Source organism: Pteronotus mesoamericanus, unplaced genomic scaffold (genome assembly GCF_021234165.1).
Source record: "Pteronotus mesoamericanus isolate MK-2021 breed Mesoamerican mustached bat unplaced genomic scaffold, CSHL_Meso_final contig_27, whole genome shotgun sequence".
Lineage (NCBI taxonomy): Eukaryota > Metazoa > Chordata > Mammalia > Chiroptera > Mormoopidae > Pteronotus > Pteronotus mesoamericanus.
In genome coordinates this window covers 19,779,020-19,804,265 of record NW_026555115.1, presented here as the reverse complement: position 1 = coordinate 19,804,265, position 25,246 = coordinate 19,779,020, and the positions used below count along the sequence as shown (strand labels likewise).

The 25,246-nt window shown below is 36.3% G+C and overlaps 1 protein-coding gene across 1 annotated transcript in view; it reads left to right on the top strand.

The window, feature by feature from the left end:
• The window catches only part of XRN1 (5'-3' exoribonuclease 1), a 146,920-nt gene that overhangs the window by 80,434 nt on the left and 41,240 nt on the right, over window positions 1-25,246 (top strand). Inside the window, exons 26-30 of the mRNA XM_054575090.1 lie at window positions 11,987-12,076; window positions 12,472-12,607; window positions 16,712-16,768; window positions 16,899-17,031; window positions 19,728-19,797. Of these exons, the coding sequence (XP_054431065.1) occupies window positions 11,987-12,076; window positions 12,472-12,607; window positions 16,712-16,768; window positions 16,899-17,031; window positions 19,728-19,797 (486 nt within the window). The remainder of the gene's footprint in view (window positions 1-11,986; window positions 12,077-12,471; window positions 12,608-16,711; window positions 16,769-16,898; window positions 17,032-19,727; window positions 19,798-25,246) is intronic.

The following is a 25,246-nucleotide window of genomic DNA, read 5'->3' as shown; positions in this document are numbered from 1 at the left end:
ATGATACTGTCTTTATTTCATTGGATATTCTTGCCTCGTTTGTCTTAGAATAATTCACCATGTAGGCCTGGATTTATTTCTGGGCTACTCCATTGGTTAATGTGTTTGTTTTTATGACAGTACTATGCTGTTTTGATGGCTACAGCCTTCTAGGATAGTTTGATATCAGATAATATGATACGTTCAACTTTGTTGATCTTTCTCAAGATTGCTTTGGCTATGCAGGGTCTTTCATGGTTTCATGTTCATTTTATGATTATTTGTTGTGGTTCTGTGAAAAATGACATTGGTATTTTGATGGGAATTGCACTGATTCTATAGATTGCTTTGGGTAGTACGGACATTTTAATAACATTAATTCTTCCTATCCATGAGAATGGTATATGCTTCCTTTTATTCCTGTTCTTAGTTTCTTTCTTCAATGTCATAACTTTTAAGAACAGATCTTTTACGACCTTGCTTAAATTTATTTCTAGGTATTTTATATTTTGATGCAATTGTAAATGGGATTTTCTTAATTTTTCTTTCTGATTGTTCATTATTGGAGTCTAAACATACAACCAATTTCTGAATATTAATTTCATATCCTGTTAATTCGCTAAATTCATTTATCAGTTCTCATACTTTTTTGGTAGAATCTTTAGTATTCTCTACTTGTAATATCATGTCACCTGCACACAATGACAGTTTTTCCTTTTCCTTTACCAATTTTGCATTCCTATCTTTTCTTTTCTTTGTCTGATTGCTGTGGTTAGGACCTCTAGTACTATGCTGAATAGAAGTTGTGACCGTAGACAGCACTTTCTTGTTCCTGATCATAAGAAAAACTGTTTTACCTATTCCTCATTGAGTATGTTGTTAGCTCTCAGTTTGTCATATATGGCCTTAATTATGTTGAGGTATGTTTTCTCTATTCCCACTTTGTTGAGAGTTGTTACCATAAATGGATGGTGGATTTTGTCAAGTCCTTTTCTGCATCTATTGATATGCTCATATAATTTTTTTCCTTCATTTTGTTTATGTGCTGTATCACATTAATTGATTTGCAGATCTTAAATCATCCTTGCATCCCAGAAATAAATCCCACTTTATTTGTGGTGTATGATATCTTTTTAGTATATTGCTGACTTTGGTTTGCTGATATTTTGTTGAGACTTCTATATCTATGTTCATCAGGGATATTGGCCTATAATTTTCTATTTTTCTAGTGTCTTTATGTAGTTTTTGAAATCAGGGTAATGCTGTAAAGTGAGCTTGAGAGCCTTCTCCCCTCTTCAGTTTCGATTAGTTTGAGCAGTATAGGTGTTAAATTTTTTCTGAATGTTTGGTAAAACTTCCCTGTGAAGCCATCAGTGTAAGACTTTAGTTTCTTGGAAGTTTTTTTGATTACTGACTCAATTTCATAGGTCAAAGTCAGTCTGTTTCAATTTTCTGATTCTTCTTGCTTTAGTCTTGGAAGACTGTATGTTTCTAGGAACTTTTATTTCTTCCAGGTTGTACAGTTTGTTGGCATATAATTTTTTATAGTATTTTCTTATCATCCTTTGTATTTCTTTGGTGTCAATTGTTATTTCTGTTTTTTCATTTCTCACTTTATTTGGGTCTTCTCTCACTTTTTCATGACTGTGGTGAAAGTGTTATCAGTCTTATTTATCTTTGCGAAGAACCAGCTACTGGTTTATGTTCTGTATTGTTTTTAGACACAAGTTTATTTATTCCTGCTGTGATCCTTACTATTTTTTCCTTCTGCTTACTTTGTGCTTCACTTGTTTGTTTTTTCCTTGTTTCTTTAGGTGTAAGTTTAGATTGTTTATTTGTGATTTTTTTTATCTTGAGATAGGCCCATATTGCTATGAATTTCCCTCTTTTTTTAATATACATTTTATCAATTATGCTATTACAGTTGTCTCATTTTTCTCCCCTTTATTCCCTTCCACGTTTCACTACCCCACCCCCCAGGGTCTCCCCCCGCCCCCACCTGCCTTATTTCATGTCCGAGGGTCGTACATATAAGTTCTTTGGCTTCTCCATTTCCTATACTATTTTTAACCTCTCCTTGCCTATTTGTACCTACTATTTATGTTGCTTATTCCCTGTACCTTTTCCCCCATTCTCCCCCCTCCCCCTCCCCTCTAGTCTCCATTTCTGTGATTTTCTTCCTGTTGTAGTTGTTTGCTTAGTTTGTTTTTGTTTTTACGTTCAGTTGTTGATAGTTATAAGTTTGTTGTCATTTTACTGTTCATAGTTTTTTTATCTTCTTTTTCTTAGATCTAAGTCCCTTTAACATTTCATATGATAAGGGCTTGGTGATGAACTCCTTTAACTTGACCTTATCTGGGAAGCACTTTATCTGCCCTTCCATTCTAAAAGATATCTTTACTGGATACAGTAATCTTGGATGTAGATCCTTGTCTTTCATGACTTTGAATACTTCTTTCCAGCCCTTTCTTGTCTGCAAGGTTTCTTTTGAGAAATCAGCTGATAGTCTTATGGAATCTCCTTTATAGGTAACTGTCTCCTTTTTTCTTGCTGCTTTTAAAATTCTCTCCTTATCTTTAATTTTGGGTAATGTAGTTATGATGTGCCTTGGTGTGTGCTTCCTTGGGTCCAACTTCTTTGGGACTCTCTGAGCTCCCTGGATCTCCTGGAAGTCTAATTTCCTAGCCAGATTGGGGAAGTTGTCCTTCATTATTTTTTCTAATAAGTTTTCAATTTCTTGCTCTTCCACTTCTCCTTCTGCCACACCGATGATTCAGATGTTTAAAGTTGTCCCAGAGGTTCCTAAGCCTCTCCTCGTTTTTTTGAATTCTTGTTTCTTCATTCTGTTCTGGTCGAATGTTTATTTCTTCCTTCTGCTCCCAATCATTGATTTGAGTCCTGGTTTCCTTCCCTTTTTTGTTGGTTCCCTGTATATTTTTCTTTGTTTCACTTTGCGTAGCCTTCACTTTTTCCTCCCTTTTGCAACTATACTCAGCCAAATGAGTGAGCGTCCAGATTACCACTGTTTTGAAATGTGCCTCTGATAGGTTGGCTCTCTGTTCATCGCTTAGTTCTGTTTTTGGAGCTTTGATTTGTTCTTTCATTTGTGCCATATTTCTTTGTCTCAGCAACCTGCCACATTGGGAGGGGGCAGAGCCTTAGACATTCACTATGTTGGGGCAACCCCGGGTCGCTGCATTGTGATACTGTTGTTGGGGAGGGGTTGGAGATGGAACAATGCTTCTTGCCTGGCTCTTTGCCAGGTTTCAGTCACTTCCCCTGCTACCCACAAGCAAATTGGGCCCTTCTAGTGCTGATTCCTGGGTTGATGGGTTCTAGGACTCTGTGGGTCTCTCCAACTGACTCTCCTGTAAGGCTGGGAGTTCTCCTGCCGCAGCAACCCCCACAGGTTTTTACCTCCAGAGGTTTTGAGGCTTTCTTTTCCTGCACTGGAATCCTGGCTTGTGTGGTCTGTCTTGCTCCCCAGCCATTCCTCCTGGTTTATGTGCATGCAAATATGGTACTGCCCAGTCCTCCAGCTGCCGCCTTGAGTGTGTCCTCTCCACAGAGGCTGCGTATCTCTGCGCCTCCTACTGGTCGGGATGAATGTTTCTTCTTTAGCTCCTGGGTTTTCAGACTTCCATATAGTTCTATTCTCTTGCAGTTCTGGTTATTTTTTGTTTTTAAATTTTTTGTTCTTATTTTGGTTGTGCAAGGAGGCAAAATGTATCTACCTATGCCTCCATCTTGGCCAGAAGTCTCAAAAGTCCTGAATTTCCCTCTTCAACTGCTTTGGCTCTGACCTATAGATTTTTGACTTGTTGTATTTTTATTACCATTCCTCTCATGATACTTTTTGATGTCTTCTTTGATTCCATTGTTAACCCAGTGATTGTTTTGTAGCATGTTATTTAGCCTCTGTGTGAGTGTGTTTTTCAGTTTTTTTCTTGTAATTAACTTCTAATTTTATACCACTGTGGTTCAAAAAGATGCTTGGTATGGTTTTTATTCTTCTTAAATTTATTGAGACTTTTATTATGACCTAACACGTGATGTATTCTGAAAAATGTTCCACGTGTGTTTGAAAAGAAAGTATAGTGTGCTGCTTGGAGTTGAAATGTTCTAAAAGTATCAGTCGAGTCCATGTGGCCTAACCTGTCATTGAGGCCACTGTTTCCTTGTTGATTTTCTGTCTGGATGATATATCCATTGATGTCACGGGGTGTTTAAGTCCCATGATACGACTGTATTATTGATGATCTCTCCCTTTATGTCCATCAGTATTTGCTTTATATATTTAGGTGCTACAGTGTTGGGTACAGAAATGTTACAGGGGTTATATCCCCTTGTTGAATTGATCCCTTTGTCATTATGAAACGTCATTCTTTGTCTCTTGTTACAGCCTTTGTTTTAAAGTCTATTTCTCCAATATACATATTGCCAGCCCAGCTTTGTTTTTTATTCCCATTTGCATGGAATGTCTTCTTCCATTCCTTTACTTTCATTCTGTGCATGTCTTTCAATTTGAAATGAGTGTCTTGTAGACTGCATGTATATTGGTCTTTTTTATTCACCCTGTGTGTTTTGATTGGAGTATTTAATCCATGTACATTTAAAATGATTATTGATAGATATATAGTTATTTTATTATTCATATGTTTTATCTTTTTTGTTCTTTTTTTTTTTTAATCCTTACCTGAGGTTTTGTTTATATCAGAGTGAGAGAAAGGGGGTTGTGGAGAGAGAGAGAAACATCAGTTGGTTGCCTCGCATACACACTCTGAGTGGGGATCAAATCCACAAGCTATATATATGCCCTGACCAGGAATTGAACCCACAACCTTTCAGTGTATGGGATGATGCTCCAACCAACTGAGCCACCCTGCCAAGGCTGGGTTTGTTTTTTTCTAATTTTTAAAAATATGTTTATTGATTTTAGAGAGAGAAACATCAATTGGTTGCCTCCTGTACACACACTGACTGGGGATTGAACCAACAACCTAGGCATGTGCCCTGACCATCCTTTTGGTACACAGGACAATGCTCCAACCAGCTGTGCCACACTGGCCAGAACAGTTGTTGTTCTTTTTTTTAATTAATTTATTTTTTTAAAGAACTCCCTTTAACATTTTTTGCGATGCTGGTTTGGTGTTGGCAAACTCCTCTTTTCTGGGAAGCTCTTTTCTTCAATTAGAAATGATAGTCTTTCTTTGTAGAGTAATCTTGCTTATATGTTCTTGCTTTTCATCACTTTCATCCCTTGTGGCCTGCAGAGTTTCTGTTGAGAAATTAGTTGGCTGTCTTATTTGAGCTCTGTTGTAATAGGTAGCTGCGTTTAAGATTTTTCTCTGTCCTTAACCTTTTAGCATTTTAACTATGATGTGTCTTCACGTAGGTCTCTTCAAGTTCATTTTGTTTGAGACTCTCTGTGCTTCCTGGACTCACATGTCTGTTTTCTTTACCAGGTTAGGAAAGGTTTTGGTCATTATTTCTTTAAGTAGGTTTTCATTCCCTTATTCTCTGTATTCTCCTCCTGGCTCCCATGTGGTGTGAGTGTGCTTTATATTGTTCCCAAAGTCCCTTAAACTATCCTTGTGGTTTCTTTTCTTTTTTTTCTAAATTGTCTTCTGATGAGTGTTTTCTACTGCCTTGTCTTCCAAATTGCTGATTTAATCTTTTGCTTCATCTAATCTGCAATTGATTCCATCTACTCTATGCTCATTTCAGTTATTGTAGTCTTCCTTTCTGTCTAGTTCTTTAAGTTTCCCATGCTTTATTAAAATTCTCACTGAGTTCATCTACTCTCCTAAGTTCATTGAGCATCCTTATAACAAATGTTTTGAACCTGGTATCTAGTAGATTGCTTGTCTCCATTTCACTTAGTTCTTTTCTGGAGTATTGTCTGGTTCTTTATTTGGACCATGTTTCTTTGGGTCCTCGTTTTGGCTGCTTCCCTGTGTCTGTTTCTGTATATTAATTAGACGTTCTACATCTCCTGATCTTGGGAGAGGGACCTTATATAGTAGGTATCCTGTGGGGTCCCGTAGTGCAGTCTCCATCATCACCTAAGCTGTGTACTCCAGGGGAGTTTCTTGCTTAGGCTGTTTGTGCCCTTTTGCTGTAGCTGACTCATGATTGCTGTTGCAATTTCAGTCGGTGGGATTGACTATCAGGCTGACTGGCTGTGAGGAATGGCCCTGACTACGTTGGACAAGCTGCTGTGCAGGGGCTGACTCTAAGGACTGGGATTTGCCGTAGCAGTGCTCTGGTGCCTACCTAGTTCATTCTTACTATGTGTCATTTGTGGAGGTGATTAGGTGGTACTCTGGTGTACTCTGATGCCAGCCAATAAGTGTGTTGGTTCTGGGGCCTCTTGGGAGGTACTCCAGTTCCAGCCAAGGCCAGCCAATTTTGTGTTGATGCAGCTGCAAAAGGTTCTAGCCTACTGTGATTTGGGTGGGAGGGGTCTCAAGGAATCACCAGGGCAGGGGCCAGTTGCATTACCCAAGTTAATAGTTGTTCAGATTTGGTGCCCGCCTGCTGCCTGGGTGGAGATATGGCTTAACAAAGGAACAGTGGCCCCTATGAGCACTTCAGCCTGTGCCTTTGGGCTGGGTGAGGGGATGGCTCAGCAAAGGTACAGTGGCATCTGCCAGCACTTGTATCCCAACAGCTCTTACACTAGAGCCAGACAGTTCACTTCTTTTCTGTATGTCCCTGGCACCTTTTGAGCTGTTGCCCCAGCGCTAGAGCTCAGAGTGAGTCCATCAGCCAATAAGTCCGTGTGTGGGCCCTTTAAGAGGAATGCCTGGGAACCCAGAAGCCCTCCATCTCAAACAGCCACTACCTCTGCTGGTTTTCACAGCCAGAAGTCATGGGGACTACTCTTCCCAGCACTGGGTCCTGACCTTTGAGCCCAGTTTGGTGCTGAAACCTCTCACTTCTTAGAGGGGACCTCCAGATTTTTATCAGCCACATGTGGGTGTGAGACCAGCTCATTCTCTGTCTCCACCCCTCCTACCAGTCTCCTCGTGGCTTCTTTATATCCTTAGTTACACAACATCTGTAGCTAGTCTTCAGGCAGTTCTCATTGTTGATTTGTTCTACAGTTTAGTTGTAATTTTGCAGTTATCATAAGAGGAGATGAACACAGTGTTTACCTAATTCACTATCCTGAATGAAACCACACATATAAACTTAATTTTGTGTCACGGAATTCCTTAGCCATTAGCTAAAATAGAGTGGAAACATGCTGTTATTTAAAATGAAAAAGGATGATGAGAATTGGCCTCTTTTTAATTAAAATTTTCCTAAACTTGCTATCATAAATAATTCACTACTAAGCATGTCTGTGTGAGGGCTAAGAGAATTGGTTTGGATGAGTAGAACAACCGTTGGCACACTAGATTTTCCTGAGTTTCCTAATTCCAGCCAGACAGTAGATTACTCTCCTGGAATTGAATTTTATCACTGAAGTGGTCTAAGAAATCACAAATCTCAACTCATTATAAAAATGAGAAAATTGAGTATCAAGGTGTTAACTAAGTTGCTCAGGGAGGAAGATTTATAGAACATATCTTTACCTTTGATTCGCAGTTGAATATTCTGTTGTTCCACTGGTTTCTAACATCATATCTGAGGATACCTACAGTAAGCAGTTCCTAGGTGTGCCATAGCAGAGTACCACACACTGGGTGGCTTAAGAGAACAGAAATTATCATCTCACAGTTCTGGAAATGAGAAGTCCAGAATCAAGGTGTTGGCAGTGCCATGCCTCCTCTCTAAAGGTGCTAGGGAAGTAGCTGCTCTGTACCTCCTACCTAGCTTCTCATTTCCTCATATATTCATTTCTTAACTTGTAGACGAATCACCCCAATCTTCCATCTTCACCTGTGGTTCTCCCTGTGCATCTTCATATCATCTTCCTCTGTGCATGACTGTCTCTCTGTCCAAATTTCTCCTTTCTATAAAGACTCTAGTCATATTACACCAGGCCTCACCTTAATGCCCTCATTTTAATTTGACTATCCCTATAAAAACCCTGTTTCCAAATAACGTCATATTCCGTGGTACCACGAGTTGGGACTTAAATATATCTGATTTGAGGGGTTGGGGGGTTGACACAGTCCAGTCCCATATTACCATCTGAAAATATAGATTGTTTTTCTGCTGGTTTTCGTACTTCTTTAAAATGTCCTATTCAGACTACTTGTTCTTGATTTTTAAACTTCACATATGCATTGATTTTCTACCATGAAAGATAAAGCTTTAGCTCTCTTCTGCTACCCCTACTCCCTATTCCTTCACCTCCCTGTACACACATACATATTTTCCCACTTGCTATATTTTTATCACAATTTTTAATTAAATATGTATTCTAAATTTACTTAAGATAATGTAAATGGTCACAGCTGGACCTTTTAGGGTATTATAATTCCATTTCCTTTCTTGTACATGTTTGTTGTCTCTGTCTTGTTTATTCATTTGTTCATATAACTAATTGAGCCATATACTGTCTGCCATCACTAGAAAATTTAAATATTTGTACAGATCAGGGCATCTCTCAGTTCCATTTTCTTCTTGTAGACACTGTCCTAAAATCTCCTCTCTTCTTGCTTCAATGTGAACTGATTGCTCTCTAGGACTATTGCTGTTCAGCCCTCAGTTTAAAGTTTCCCTTTACTGTCACCCTAGGAACTCCCTTCATTCTTCTCCTATGTAGGATTCCTTTATGTTGTGGCTTTCATGTTTTACTCTCTCTGAGTAATGTCTCTTTTGGTGCAGCACTTAACTCCAGGAGCTTCCTGAGAAAGCTGGCATGTCTGGAAGTGTCTTTATTCTTCCTTGATGCTCAATAGCTTGCCTGGGTGTAGAATCCTAGATTGGAACTTATTTTCTCTGAATATTTGAAAAACACTGCTCTGTTCTCTCTTTCCTTTGCTGATGAGGATCTCTCTGCCATTCTGATTCTGAATGTTTGTGTGTGATCTAGTTTCATTTCCTGAAATCTTTCTTGAATTTTTCCTTTACAGTGCTGTTTAATAATGTATGCCTTGGTATGGATCTTTTCTCTTTCCTTTTGCTGTTCAGCCCTTTCAGACTTGAAACTCATACCCTTCCATTCTGAGAAACTTTCTTATATTATTTATGTGGTAATTTTCTCACCATTGTTTCTGTTCTCTCTTTTTGGGACTCCAGATGGTAGATAGACCTTCTGGATCGTCTTAATTTCCTTATCTCTTCTCATCCATTTTCTTATTGTTATACTTCTGTTCTACTCTGTGGGAGATTTCTTCAACTTCATCTTACATTATTTTAAAATTTCTATGTAACTTAATCATTTTTTATTTAAAAGTCTGTCCTTATTCTCTGGCATTCCTTTTTTAATATTATCCTTTTCTTTTTCTGAGAATAGTATTTCTAGATTTTCTTCTATTTTCTCTATTTTCTGTTTTATCCAAATTGCTCTTTTTTTGTTTGATTTGAGTTTTCCTTTCATGTTAAATGGTGGTGTTTTGTTTTGTTTTGTTTTACTTCTCTGGTGGTTCTTAGGTGTCCAATCATATTTGAGAGTGAGGCACTAAAAAGCTGGTTAGAAATTTACTGTGGTTTGTGGGGCTTGTCAGATGGGACTTGGCTATTTCGGCAGAGGGCCTCCAAGTATCACTGCCTATGAGGCCTGTCCAGGAGATATCCAGCAGTGTACTATGAAAAACAGAGACATTTATTTTAGAAGATACAAAATACAAGAAACATTGTACATGGGACAATGATGCCTCAGTCCCCTTCAGTATAGGCACCTTGGGACCTCACACAGTTCTCCCAGTCACCATCAGCTGCCCTGTCATATTTCCCTGAATCTCATGAATGGTCTGAAATGTCTTCCCTGTCAAAGGTGATTTTAGTTTTGGGAAAAGCCAGAATTCGCAGGGTGACAAATCTGGGCTGTGGGGGGGCTGAGTGACCTGGTGATTTGATGTTCCCCCCAAAAACTGCACAAGACATAATGCCTGAGTGGGTGCATTGTCGTGACGAATGAAGCTGCCAGTCACCAGTTGCCCAGAGCTGCAGCCTTCTGAATCATCAGAATAGTTTTCTGATGGAGGAATGTTCAAACTTAATGCAAAAGTTGATGCAGATTCGTTGTCCTACTCACTTAGTCATTTTGAATGCAGTGGCCACACAGTACACATGCTCACTGCCTCCACTGACTAGCACAGTGAAGCCGTGATTGTTCATGCATGCGCATTCCGGTTTACTCTCCTTGGCTGCCAGTATACAGCGATGTCGCGCAAGCATTAAGGGCTGGACTTTTTCTGGGCAGACTTCGTGTATGTATATTTTTTCTCTAAGGCTGGCTACTCAGAGAGGTATGCTCCAGCCTTTTTCTCAGAGGAAAAATGTGGAGAACAAAACTGACTTCTGGTGTTCTGGAAATTAACCTGGCAAAAGGGGTCTCATTACAGAATGGATACTGTGACACCTGCCCCCACCCAACCCCAGATCTCTCATAGGACCAAGGACCTGTGGCAGCAAGAATGCTGCTATGACACCCTTCAGCTGTGAGCTATCTACAGGAATAGCCTGGTGGAAGCGAACCACTCCAATAAGTAGTTATATCCCCTTCCCACAATAGCCATCAGGTCAATACCCGATCAACAAGGAGGTGTAAAAGCCCAGCCAATGTCATTGCTCTAGTTCAGGACAGGTCTGAAGGGCAATCCCAGTTTGAGATCTCTGTGGAACTGGCCATGGAGTTCCTTAAAAATAAATCACAGCCCAACTTCTCCCTGTGTGCAATTCTCCCTCCTTCCTTTTTTCCTTCCCTTCCACAGGTGTTGATTCCACAGAACTTGCTAATAAGCCTCCTGTATGCTTATTTCCATCTCAGAGTCTGCTTCCTAAAGATGTTATACTTCCTAGCCTGCTTCCTAGTGACATAATAGTTATGCCTTCACTAATCCTGAGTTTTCAGGGTGGCACCTATCCTCTCCTCTTCACACCCCATCCACTAACCTAACTAGCTGTGCAGGATACACTGAAGGCTGGAGCGTCCCTGCATCCCTGTTAACCTCTCCCATAAATATAAACTACAGCTTTTATTCTGAAATGGAAAGTGATTAATCATATGACTAATTATATAGAATTTTCAACGAAAAGCCTGTGAAATTTCACCCCATACTGTAACATTAAAATGTACCTGGGACCCATAATTCCTGAGCTTTTGCTAACTTCCACAGTTCAAATCAAATTGTTTCTTGTTAACTTTCCACACTGGTGGCTTAGGGTACAGTTTATTTCTATCTGTCAAATCACTTTACATTTATCCATCCAGTTTTCAGTTTCTAATTTGTTAACAACTCATATGTGCTGTCAGATCCTCTGTTTCTCTCCTCATGTGTCTTTGTAGATCTATGCCTTTTTTTTTTTTTTTTTTTGCTTTACTGTGCTTATAGTGGAGTTGGGGAAGAAACAAGATAAACACGTGTGTTCAATCTGCTCTGTGCTTTGCAAGTCGTGCACTATAAAGGAAGTAGTGGAGTTTTGAGCAATATTAGAAGAAACTTGTAATATATTTTAATTTGCTCTATCTCGTGATGTTCCAGCTTTGTTGTAAAAATTGGAAAATGAACCTGTAAATATTATTTTTGTCTGTTTATCAGCACTTATCGTTATGGTCTAAAGGGGATAGAGTCAGCAATTGAAGTTTATACATCATTAAAGTTTATTACATGTTTAATAAACAAATACAAGTTTATTAATTAAATCATTTCATCTTCAGCTATTGAAAGGTTTTTGAGAACCTATAAATACTTTCAAGTATTTTAGTCTGTATCCCTTATTAATACTCTGTGTATAATAATCAGTCCTCAATATATTTTATGTGTTCCCTTAAGGTTCAAAATTATTTGAAAGGAAGTTTATATGAAGTTAGCCATATATATATGCATTTTATATGCATATATATATGCATTTTTTTAAACAGTATTTTTGTTTGTTTGGCTAGAGCTCCAGAATTATTTAGTTATATAGCCAAAAATAGCCAAGAGGATGTGTTCTATGAAGATGACATTTGGCCTGGAGAAAATGAGAATGGGTAAGCAAAAGTTGTGTCACTTATTACTTCATAGTTCAACTTAGTGGTTCCGGTGAAAGGCGCAGTAGTAGTTTATCAAGGATTATTTACATTACTTTTGAGGGAAGGGTTTCGTATTGTTTTGTTTTTTGCTTTAAGATCTTAAGACAATTTTTTATTTCATTTATATTAAAGTACTTTATTAATTTTGTGATTTTTAGAAAATTACTGAGAATGAACATGTTCATGTTAATATTAGATTTAGAATTAGTCCCATTTAAGTGTGGCGATTAATTATTAATCATGTATTTGATGTCTTTTATATATTACAGCCTTCAGAAGGTTTATATCAGGCCTTTTATATATGCCCTCACAGAGTTTTAATAAATGTGAAACAATTATTGTTTTTAATGTAGTGCTGAGAAAGTTCAAGAAATTATTACTTGGCTAAAGGGACATCCTGTCAGTGCTTTGTCACGTTCTTCTTGTGATTTACAAATTCTGGATGCAGCTATTGTTGAGAAAATTGAGGAAGAAATCGAAAGGCACAAGGTACTAATTTTTAATAATGGAGATATTGATGAGATTTGAAGTTAAAAGAACTATATATTTTTCTACAAATAACTTATTTATGTTCCAACCAAATAAAACATATACTCAGTGGTTTCTGATTTATGTAAAATAATCTTATAATTAAAAAAATGTTCCAGCCATTTCCAGTGGCCATTAGTGTGTATGAATAAATATATTAATAAATATAAATGCACTTTAATTTACAAAAGCTGTATCATTTAAATTAAATGTCCTTGTAGTGTTTCTAATTTTAGGAATTAATATTTTGTGATTTTAGTCAAAATAGAAAGTTTTAATTGAGAGGTAAGGTTAATCCCCATTCCTTCTATTCTGAGTTCTTCAAAGACACAGTTCATGTTTTTACAGAACGTAAAAATTGTACTAACTTCTACAGAATTAATTCTTTGTGTACTTTCCCACTCACAAATTCATTCATTTACTAAGTATTTTTGTGTAGGCTTAACTGTTTCAAGTATTTTGATCCCCTACCTTGATGTAATAGAAAATGAATTGATTATATTCCTATTTTTAATTTCTGATTTTATTTTTCACACATTTGCCTTTTTATAAAAACTATGTTGTTGACCTGCGTGGCTCAGTTGTTTGAATGTCGTTCTGCAAAGCAAAAGGTCACCAGTTCAACTGCTGGTCAGGGCATATACCTGGGTTATGGGTTCCCCAGTTAGGGCTTGTGCGAGAGGTGTTTCTCTCACACAGTGATAGTTCTCTCCCTCTCTTTCTTCCTCCCTTCCCCTCTCTCCAAAAATAAATAAGTAAAATCTTTTTAAAAATAAATAAGTAAATAAAAGGGAAACATGAGGGATCCTTCTTTAAAAGAAAAAATGATGTCGTTTTGCTAACACAGTGCTCTAATAGCAGAGTAAATTAAGAACTGGGCTTTGATGCTATCTTCCCCAGCATTCTTTCAATGCTTGTAACCTTAGGCAAGATACTTAGGCTTTCTTGCTTTGTATCCTCATCAGTAAATGAAGTGAGGATAACATACAGCACCCACCTTATAGGGTCATCAAGAGGATTAATTGAGTCGATACATGTAAACCCCTTCTAATAATGCCTAGCTGTTTTGGATATTATTATTATTATTATTATTATTATTATTTGAATTCTCTTATCACATACTCAAGAACTGTGAATATAGTTTGGGAAATCACCACTAGATGATTATCTCTTTAGGTAAAAAATACAAGGCTCAGAGCCAAGAGTTGGATTTTTTAAAAGGTCATTGATACTCAGCTGCGGATAGTAAGCCTTCATTTCTCTTTTTCTTTTCTTTCTTTCTTTTTTGCTTTTTTGCATTTCTTTTTAATTGTCTTTCAATGTAGAGAAAAATCTGTTTGTCATGAATTGTTTTTGAAATGAGTTTTCTACTTAACAAGTTTACATCTTTAAGTCTCCAAATTTTACTTTAACCCATTTGGATGGAGAGAACTTTCTAAAATGTTTTACACATTTTCCATTTATTTTGTAAACAGAAGATACAAAGTTATAGCCTGATGTTGTGGTTACAGCATTTTTCAAAAATATGTGTGCTTATAAATAATAGGAGTTTTTGTAAAAAAAAAATAAAATAAAAACTCCAAAAACCTATGAATGTGTCAAGGAGGTACAATTATAAGTGATTTTTTTTTTTCCTTTTAGGATTATAAAGGAAAGGAGAAAAAGCTAAAACAAGCCCAACATTCTGAACATAATTCATACTTTTTTTTATAATGCAGGATTATTATAAAAAATATTAGTAGTTTTGATATTGGGCAGTGATTCCCAAACTTGGCTAATTGTCAAAATTACTGGAAGAGCTTTTTAAAAAACACACATTCTAGATTCCATGCCTAGAGCAGTACTTCTCAAAATTTTAATGTGCAAACAGTCACTGGAAGATGTTATAAAAATACGGATTCTGATTCAGTAGCTCTAGGATTAGGCTTGAGATTCTCCATTTCTAACAAGCTTGCAGGGTAATCACATTTTGAGTAGCCAGGCCCCAGAACTTCTTGTTTAATAGTTGTGGGTTGAAGTTTACTCTGAAACTTCCTCAGTTTATTGATTTGCTTAATACATCAGGTTTGATTGCCATGCCCTCTAATCAATGCTATAATGCAATAATGCTTATGGATATATTAGGCCATATGGTTTTTTTTAAATATGCAATTCTCCAGGCATAGTTCTTGGGTTTCCTTTTTAAAATAGTTTTCAAATTTCTTTATTCTTTCTCCTTTTTTGCTGTTTTCACTGGGTACCAGTTTACTTGTTAGTCCTTCTGATCTGGAAACATAGGCAACTTGTCAGAAAGGCCTTCACTTTTCACCCTATTTAAAATTGCATTTTCTCCTCACACTGCTGATCTCCCTTACCCACATTGTTTTTCGCTATGCTTTTTATCTTCAAGCACGCTATATTTCCTTTATGTTGTTTCTCTTACATCTCCTTCAACTAGAATAAAAGAACAGATCACTGTTGTATTCCCAGCATCGAAATCAATACATGGTGTATAAATGGAACTCAGCAAATATTTGTTGAAAGAATAAATGAACTGTCTCTAAAATAAAAGAAAATAGGCTCTGTTTAAAGGTTTAAGTGATTTACAGTGTATGAATACATGTAGGGCTATTTTATGTCCTTTTGTACTTATTTCCATAGCTATGTTCTAAAGCTAGGGGACTGCCAGATAGGTATACTGCTGCCATTTTTGTTTTTACTTCAAAAAATTTTAATTTGAGTTGTAGCTATAGATTGCAATGGGTATAAACCATTCTCCCATTTTTATTACATAGAACAGGTAATACTATTTTCATCTCACAGATGGAAGGAAGCTGATGTTCAACTTAAGTGTGAGTTGATAGAACTAACAAGTAGCAAAGATAGTACAAAAGTTTTACAGCCTGCTTGCTTGATTTATTTACTTATTCATTTAATTTTTAGAGAGAGGGGAAGGGAGGGAGGAAGAGAGGGAGAGAGACATCCATCAGTTGCCTCTCACATGCCACCACCAACCACAGACATGGTCCATTAACCCAGGCATGTGCCCTGACTGAGAATTAAACTGGTGACCTTTAGGCTTGTCATTTGAAACCCAACCCACTGAGCCAGTCAGAGCTTATTCCAGCATTTTTTAGGTAATCAAAAATGCAATCCTGACCAGTGTGGGTTCCCTGTTGGAACATGTGCCAGAGGCGGCCGATCTATGTTTCTCTCCCTCTCTTTCTCCCTCCCTTCCTCTCTCTCTAAAGATAAATCAATAAAATCTTTTTTAAAAAAAATTCAAACATCAAAGCCAGCTTCACAACAGATTCCAAAAGCAAAAATTTTATTAAACAAATACCACCTTTTTATAAGGAGCCACAAAACCCACAGTATTGTCATAGATCAATATTTTTTACTTTTTAAAAAAAAAAGTCTTTGTTGACCATTGTGTACAGTTTTTTTTTAGACTAAAAAAGTCATTTGAATAGGATAACATTTACATAAAGTTCAAAACAGACCAGTCTAATCTGTTGCATTAGAAGTGAGGGTATTTTGGGGAAGGGTGGTAAGGGGGAAGGAAGGGAATACAGGGTGTTTTGTTTTGTTTTGTTTTAAATTATATTTTATTGATTATGCTATTACAGTTGTCCTGATTTCTCCCCATTGCCCTCCTCTACCCAGCACCCCGACTCCCTTAGGCAATTCCGCCCACCTTTGTTCATGTCTATGGGTCATGTGTAAAGGTTCTTCAGCTACTCCATTTCCTATGCTGTATTTTACATCCCCAGGGCTATTCTGTAGCTACCAATTTGTACTTCTTAATCCCCTCACCTCTTCACCCATTCCCTTATATCCCCCTCCCATCTGTCAACCATCATATATTGTGCTAAGTAATGTTTTGTCTCTCAAACTAGGTGTGGTTATACATAGATATGCTCATACTATAAAAACTATTCAGGCTGTATATTCATAATTTTGCATTTTTGTATATATCTTATACTGTTAAGTTTTTACTATAATTTGTTATTTGTAAGAATTTGTTATTTCTCCTTACTGCATCTGAAGGACTTCAGATATATTTTAAACTTTTTATTTCCTCAGCAAAGAAAGAATAATAAGAAGGTACGCGTGACAGTTAAGCCCCATTTGCTGTACAGAGTAAGTTTTCTGTTAAAAAATTCTAAGTTCTTTTTACTTTGAAAGTATAGAAGAAATAAAATGTTTTCAGTAAATTATTGGAACACTTTAAAATTAGGGTTAATAATAATTAGAGTTTTCTTCTCTTCAGCCTTTAGAACAGCAACACGGAGTCATTCCTGATCGGGATGCAGAATTTCGTCTCTTTGACCGTGTTGTGAATGTGAGAGAGAACTTTTCAGTGCCAGTTGGCCTTCGGGGAACCATCATAGGAATTAAAGGGGGTAATATCTCAATACTTGTTGTGTCCTTAGCTGCATTTTGTTGTAAAGTAAAACACAAATTTCTGTGTCATTTCTAAGCAGAGAATGACTGTAAAATAGAGGAAACTAAATCCTTTTATGTTTCAGTTAATTTTTTGTTTTGTTTTAGTTTTCAGAGAAAATTCTTTTCTGTCTTGTGTAATTATCTAGGAGTGATTAAAAGAAGGGGAAGTTCAGTAAGGACTGCTGAAAATTTGATATCTTATATATAACATTAAAATTATACAACACCTTGGTGCATATGTTCATATTTTCATGAAACTGAGAGAAATGTTTCGTCATTTCTCCTTAGTTAGGCTTTCATCTAATCTTGCTCAGTTTACCTTAATTGTCACTGTAATTTGTTGATTTCTGTGGAGAAATAGACAAACCTGAAATGTGAGCTCATTTACCGTTAAAAGATTTGAATTATGCTCAGCTGGGTGGCTCAGTGGATTGAGTGCTGGCCTGCGAAGCAAAGATTCGCCAGTTCGATTCCCAGTGTAGGGCACATGCCTGGGTTGCAGGCCAGGTCCCCAGCAAGGGGCACGCAAGATGCAACCACTCATTGATGTCTCTCCCTTTCTTTCTTCCTCCCTTCTCTTCCCTAAGAATAAATACATTAAAAAAAACAGATTTGAATTAAATGTGCATAGTAGTTTGACTTTTATGAATACAACTAGATTATGTATATAAAACAGACCTATCAATCTATTGCACAACAGTGTGCATATAATTAACTCTTCTATACTATACACTTAAAAAATGATTAAGATGGTAAATTTTATGTTGTGTTTTTTACAAAAAAAAAAAAAAGAGAGAGAGAGAGAGAGTAGAGAGAAAAGGGAAGGAGCAGTGTGCCTGAAAGTGATTAAAAGAAGTCCGCCCAGCATAGAGCAGTTTGTCGGCTGAGAGGGGTCCCAGTGCTGGCAGCCCTGTCCCTCGCTGTTGCAAGCATTCAGCCTTGGTTTCCCTGTCCAGAAAGGAGGAAGAGTAGGCAGGCCTTGAGCCTAGGAGAACTGCTTATTTAATGCCAACACTGTGCCAGGCACTTTAACATTTTGCATTTATCTCTCAGGTGTTATTTTCTTAGCTGAGAAGTTGACTTTCCTGTCAACCTCTCTGGAAAGAAAAGTGGCAGAACTGGGATTTGAACTCTTTCATCTCATTCTTACCTAACACTGGAGCATTGGTTATCCACGTTTTTCATCTTCACATCCTCTTGGGTTGTTCCCTGCTTACTTGACTCTAAAAGAGAATTTTCTTCTCTGATGTAAAAAAAAAAAATAATTCTTAGATGTATTTCTGGCTGCTGGAAATGGAGAGAGGAGGGTTCTTGAGTAGGTGTGGATAGGGTCTGGTGGGTGCAGTGAAGAAACCTTCCTGCTGTTGTTTGCTTGGGCTCCTGAATCAGCTTTTCAGATACTGAGCTTAAGGGATTGTACTCGCCAGTTAGGTTGTCCAGAGGAAGGCTTTAAGAATCTGATAACATGGAAGTTTCCTTTCTTTGGACAACTCCTATCGGTAATAGTGGCTGCTTGGAATTTTGTATTGACAAGGGTTTTAAAGCTACATCTACCCTGAGTAGAAAAGAGCTCCATCATTGATTAGCCATGTCTGTCATGGATATGCAATGGAAAAGGGAATATTTGTTATTCCTTCCATCAGTGGAGACCTTATCTCCATAGTCATCTCTTCACTAAGGGGATGAACAAATGTCAATAATCTTTTGAGAAAATGGCCCTTCCCTCAGACAGGAAATGGGAACCTAGAAGGTGGACTTTCTTGAGTTTAGATTTTAAAGTATGAGATTGAAAGGTTCAGCTGGACGAGATCTTCAGGCCTCTAGTTTCAACTGGGCAGTGAGGGACTGGGGATGGGGGAACATCTTCCCACCCATATCAGGAGCTAACACATTAGAAATTTTATTAGTCAAAGAAACAACCAGCATGATAGAAAGGTGGGGAAGGTTGAGGGTGGAGGAAAGGGAGTGTGGCAGTCAATTCTGAAGCTAAGTGACTCATTAATTTGCGCTTGGAGTTCAAAACATCATAGCTAATTTTTTCACTTTACCTTAGAGTTATAGGTAAATTTAATCTTTTCGGATGTATCTCCTCATGCTCTCTGTCAAATTTATTCTTCTTCGCTCCTAAGTTTATTGCACCAATGTCTTTCTCATGAAACTCAGTGTTTCAGTTATGACATCCATAATCTTGCAAGTCATGATCTGCCAGAACCTTGGAGTCATCTTTAGCATCTCCATTGTTTTTACCTAAATGGTTCACAAACTCCTGCCAATTCTATCTAATATATCCATTCTTTCTACTCTACTACCCTCATTGCTGCTATGTTTTCAAATTTTCATTATCTTTTGTCTGTCTTACTGGAAGACCTTTTAAACTGCAAACTCTAAACTTACCTCTTTTATTAGCTTAGTATGAATAATTTCAAACATATACTAAAGCAAAAAGAAATGTGTAATTCCTCATAGCATCTGCCTAAGATATTATTTTACTTTAAATTAATACAAGTAAGGTAATCTGTGAGCTTATTTACTTTTCATTTACTCTCTGTATTTCCCCATACCACTTTTTGGTAGATCTGATGCTTTTTACATTTTCAAAAACTCATATGCTGATTTTTCATCATATGATTTTTTTTCTCTCTTTTTTAAATAGCTAATAGAGACGCTGATGTACTATTTGAAGTATTATTTGATGAAGAATTTCCTGGAGGCTTAACAATAAGGTTCGTTTCCAGGTGATAATTATACTTTATGAATATGTCCATGTGGCCAGTGACTTTCTATTACTTGTTTGTCTACGATCTGAGTTCCTGTTATGAGCAAGGCATCATACTTGCTACTAGGGATGTAACAGTGAATAGGACATTTTTTTTTCTACCCTCGTGGAGCTTCGTTTTAGTTTGAGAGATAATTAACTGATAAAAGTATTAATTAATTAAATTGTGACCAGTTTTGGGAAGGAGAAGTTCAGGTTTCTGTAATAGTATGACCTATCTGATAGTTCTAGAAAGAGGGGACGTGAAGAATGAACACTAGTTAACTAGGGCAAGAGGGAGGAACAGTCACAGGTAGTCAAGAAGAAGGAAAAGCATGTACAGCAACATTTTTAGTCATTCAGAAAACTAAAAGAATGCAAGTGTTTTTAAACTTCAGCAACTGGTAAGATTAGAATGAGAGAGAAAAGCAAGGACCACACTGCATAAGAATGTTTTAGCCATCTTTCAGAACATGTTAAGGATCTTGGGATCTTGGTCTTCATCCTTATTCAACATAAAGCCATCAAAATTAGAGATGTGGCATGATCAGTTTTGCATTTTTTAATGTTTAAATAACATGAGCAATGGAAATTTTTTTTTTTTTAATTTAGTAACATATTAAGTCTTCATTATCTGTTTTAATGTAACTGTGGGTGCTCAAGCTAGATAGGGGTGGTTTAAAGTATAAATGGCAGGTGTCATAAGAGAGACAGAATTGAAGTGACCCTTGAGAAGTTTGACTATGAAGAGGAGAAAAGATAATGAGAAGTTAGGGTGTTTAGAGGTTGAGAATTGGATTCTTATTTTTTGTTTTTAACTTTATTTTTAAATTTATTTTTTTTAATTTAATTTTTATTACATTTATAGGGGTAACAGTTAAATAACATTGTGTAAGTTTCAGGTATGCAACTTTATTAAATAACATTGGTATATTCCATTGTGTACTTCCCCTCCAAAGTCTGGTCTCCTTTTGTCACCATATATTTCACCCCCTTTATCCTCTTTGTTCTCTCCCTAGCCCCCTTCCCATCTGGTAACTATTTTGTTGTCTGTATCTGTAAGTGTGTTCTTTTTTTTTCATTGAATTTATTTGGGTGACGTTGGTTATAAGTTTCAAGAACAGTTCTGTAGTACATCTGTATATTTTGTGTGATCACCATCCAAAGTCTAGTCTTCCATCCTCATTTATTCCCCCTTTACCCTCTTCTACCTGTTCCTACCCCCATTCCTATGGTAATGACCATACTGATACCTGTGTCTGTGTTGTTTATTCTTTTGTTGCTTTTTTTATATCCACATATGTGAGAAATACGGTTTTTGTGTTATTTCACGTAACATGATACTCTCAAGATCCTTCTGTGTTGTCACAAATCGCAACATTTTTTCTTTTTTATGGCTGAGTAAGTATATCCATAAATAACATATGTAGCACATCTTCTTTATCCAATTTTTGGTTGAAGACACTTAGTTTCCCTATCATGGTATTTTGAATAATGCTGCAATGAACATATCTTTATAAATCAGTGTTTTCTAATTTTTTGTGTATATAGCCAGAGGAGAGATTGCTGGGTCATATGGTAGCTCTATCTTTAATTTTTTGAGGAACCTGTATAGTGTTTTCCATAGTGGCTGGACCAATTTACAGTCCTACCAACAGTGTACCAAGGTTCCCTTTTCTCCACATTCTCTCCAGCACTTGCTATGTCTTGCCTTATTGATAATAGCCATTCTAACAGGTGTGAGGTGGTATCTCATTGTGGTTTCAGTTTGCATTTCCCTAATAACTAGTGATGTTGAACATCTTCTCATGTGTCTGTTGGCCATCTCTTTATCTTCCTTGGGAAAGTGACTGTTCATGTCTCTGCTTATTTTTTAATCAGATTTGTTTTCGTTGCTGTTAAGTGCTGTGAGTTCTTTATATATTTTGGATATTAACTCCATATCACAGACTTCATTTGCAGATATCTCCTCCCATTCAGCTGGTTGCCCTTTTGTTTTGTTGTCAGTTTCTTTTGCAGTACAGGAGCTTATTAGTTTGATGTAGTCCCACTCATTTATTTTTTTCTTTTACTTCCCCTTGCCTTTGGGGTCATATTCACAAGAAAAAAAAAAAAAAAAAACAACCCTGAGACTTTAAATTCAGTATTTATGTTTTCTTCTATATATTTTATTGTATCAGGTCTTATAATCAAGTCTTTAATATATTTTGAGTTAACTTTTGTGGATGGTGTCAGATAGCCTAGTTCCTTTCTTTTGCATGTGGCTTTCCAGTTTTTCCAATACCATTAAAGAGACCCTCCTTTCTCCATTGTGTGTTTTTGGCTTTTTTGTTGAAAATTAATTGCCCATATATATGTGGGTATATTTTGGGCTATCAGTTCTGTTCTTCTGGTCTGTGTGTCTGTTTTACTGCCAATACCATGCTGTTTGGATTATTGTAGTTCCGTAGTATAATTTGCTGTCAGGTATGATACCTCTGGCCTTTTTCTCAGGATTGCTTTTGCTTTTTGCTTTTTCAGCGTTCTTTTACAGTTCCAGACAAATCTGATGATTTTTTTTGTTCTATTTCTGTGAAAAATGCCATTGATATTTTGATAGAGGTTGCATTAAATCTATTTATTGCTTTAGGTAATATGACCATTTTAACAGTGTTAACTCTTCCAATCCAGGAACTCAGAACACCTTTCTAGTTCTTTGTGTCTTTATTTTCTTTCAACGATGTCTTGTAGTGTACAGTGTATAGCTTCTTTATTTCCTTCATAAAATTTATTTCCAGATTTTTTTTTGTTGCAATTGTAAATAGGATTTTTTAAAAATTTAATTTACTATTTCATTGTTAGTATATAGGAACACAGTGGGTTTTTGTATATTCACTTTGTATCCTGCAACTTTACTGTATTTTTTTTGTTTGTTTCTAATAATCTTTTGGCTGGAGTGTTTAGGGTTTTCTGTATATAGAATCATGTCATCTGCAGATGGTGACAGTTTTACTTCTTCATTCCCAATTTGGATGCGTTTTACTTCTTTCTTTTGCCTAACTGTTTTGGCTACTACTTGCAGTACTAATTTGAATAATAGTGGTGAGAGTGGACATCTTTGTTTTGTCCCTGGTCTTTGAGGAAATGCTTTCAGTTTTTAATCATTAAGTATGATATTAGCTGCAGACTTGTCATATATGTCTTTATTATGTTTAATTACTTACCTTCAATATTCATTTTATTGAGCGTTTTAATTATACATGGATGTTGTAGCTTGCCTAATGGTTTTTATGCCTCTGTTGATATGATTGTGATTTTTCTCTTTTGTTAATGTGTATCACAATGTTTAATTTGCATATGTTGAGCTGTTCTTGTGTCCTTGGTATGAACCCCGCTAGATTGTGACGCATTATTCTTTTAATGAATTGTTGCATTCAGTTTGCTAATTTTTTTTTTTTTTTTTTTTTACGATTTTTTCACCTACGTTCATCAGAATTATTGGCCTGTAATTTTTTTGTGTTGTCCTTCCCTGATTTTGGTATCAGGGTAACGTTTGACTCATAAAATGAGTAAGGAAGTATTCCCTCTTCAATACTTTAGAACAGTTTGAGAACAATAGGTATTAAATCTTTGAATATTTGATAAAACTTACTGGTGAAGCCACTGGTCCTGGATTTTTGTTTTTTTGGAGGCTTTTGGTTACTGTTTCAATTTCCTTACTAGTGATTAGTCTATTTAGGTTTTTAAGTTCTTCATGATCCAGTCTGGGAAGGTTATTTATTTCTAAGAATTTCTTCTAGACATTGAATTTGGTGTCATATGGTCTTCGTTGTATTATTTGATATTTGTCGTAACTTCTTTTGATTCTGACCTTATTAATTTGAGCCTTTTTTTGTTCTTATTGAGTCTAGTCAGCTTCATTGATTATATTTTTTTCCCAAAGAACTGGCTCTTTGTTTCATTAATTTTTTTCTATTGTCTATTGACTTCAGGCTTAATTTGTCCTCCTTTTTCTATTAAGTTGTAATGGTAGATTGTTCATTTGAGATTAATCTTGTTTCTTGAGGTAGGTCTGTGATACTTTAAAATTCTCTCAGTACAGCTTTGCTGCATCCTAAAACTTTTGATGTGCTGTATTGTCATTTTTGTCTGTCTATATATATCTCTTGAATTTTATTTTTCCTTCAATCTAATAGTTGCTCAGTAGCATGTTGTTTAATCACTACATGTTTGTGGTTTTTCCAGCTTTCTTCTCATATTTGGATTATTTTTAATTTAATATGGGTGAAACTTACTGACATCTGTTTTGGGGAGCATTGAAGCTCCCCGCAAAGCTTAAAGAAAGAAAGCTTAAAGATCCAGGGAAAAAATATGATAGAATGAGAGGTACCATGGAATATTGGAAAATGGAGAATCTCTTGCTTAACCTTTGCATTACCTTGAGTATGTTTACTAAAAGCATTCTCAACCTCAATTTCCTCATGTATAATGAAGATATACTTTATTAGGTTATTTTGTGGATTAAATGAAAAGTTTTCCAGTTTTCCTTTTCTCCTTTCCAAAGTCTGACTGGAAAACTGAACTAAATTTAGTTTAGTTTTTCTTTTTCTTCTCTGTTTTGATTTGTGGGTAATTAAAATTCAAAAAATTGATTATTCTTGTTAGCCACATTTCATAAAATCACAATCTTCAGTCCTTATACCAAGTGGTCACCTTTAGAATGCTATTATCGTTGTTTTGCAATTTGAATGTTCCTGTTAACCAAAGACTTTACTGTTTTCACTCTTCAAGTATAGCAGTAGAGTCTGCATCCCATGTCTGATTTTATTTTTCATTAAAAATGTTTGGTTATGAATAACCTTAGCTCAGTAATTTTGAAATTTTATTTTTATGATAAATTAACTTTTTTCTCAGTCTTTTTTTCCCCTCCTAGGTAGAGGCAGTGGATTTTTTTTCTGACTGATAAAGAACTGTGTAAAAGATTACCTGCCTGCTGTATACTCATTTCTACAGTGCAGAATCTTCAAGTATAGTTATTACAGAACCATTTTCTATACATGTTACAGAGAATTCTCATAAAATAAATCTACTTCTTCATGACCTTGCAATATAAGAAAATTATTTTAGAAAATAGCAGGTAATAGAGTTGAAAAGTTTTGATGAAAGAAGGCTTATTTCAATATTTAACACTTCTATCAAGGTCAGTCAGGAAGGAAGGAAATTACCAATATTTATCTCTTAAACCTTTCTAAGTCTAGAACTTTAAGATGGGAAGATGAGGGTGAAAAGGGGCTGGATCAACAATTGATCAGGAGACAAGTGTGATAAAAGGCAACATTTGCCTTGTTGCATAGATAGAGGCATACTGAGAATGGCTCCACACTTGGGTAGCTTCTGCGATTTCCTAACCCAGACTGTACAAACCACCATCTTTTTAA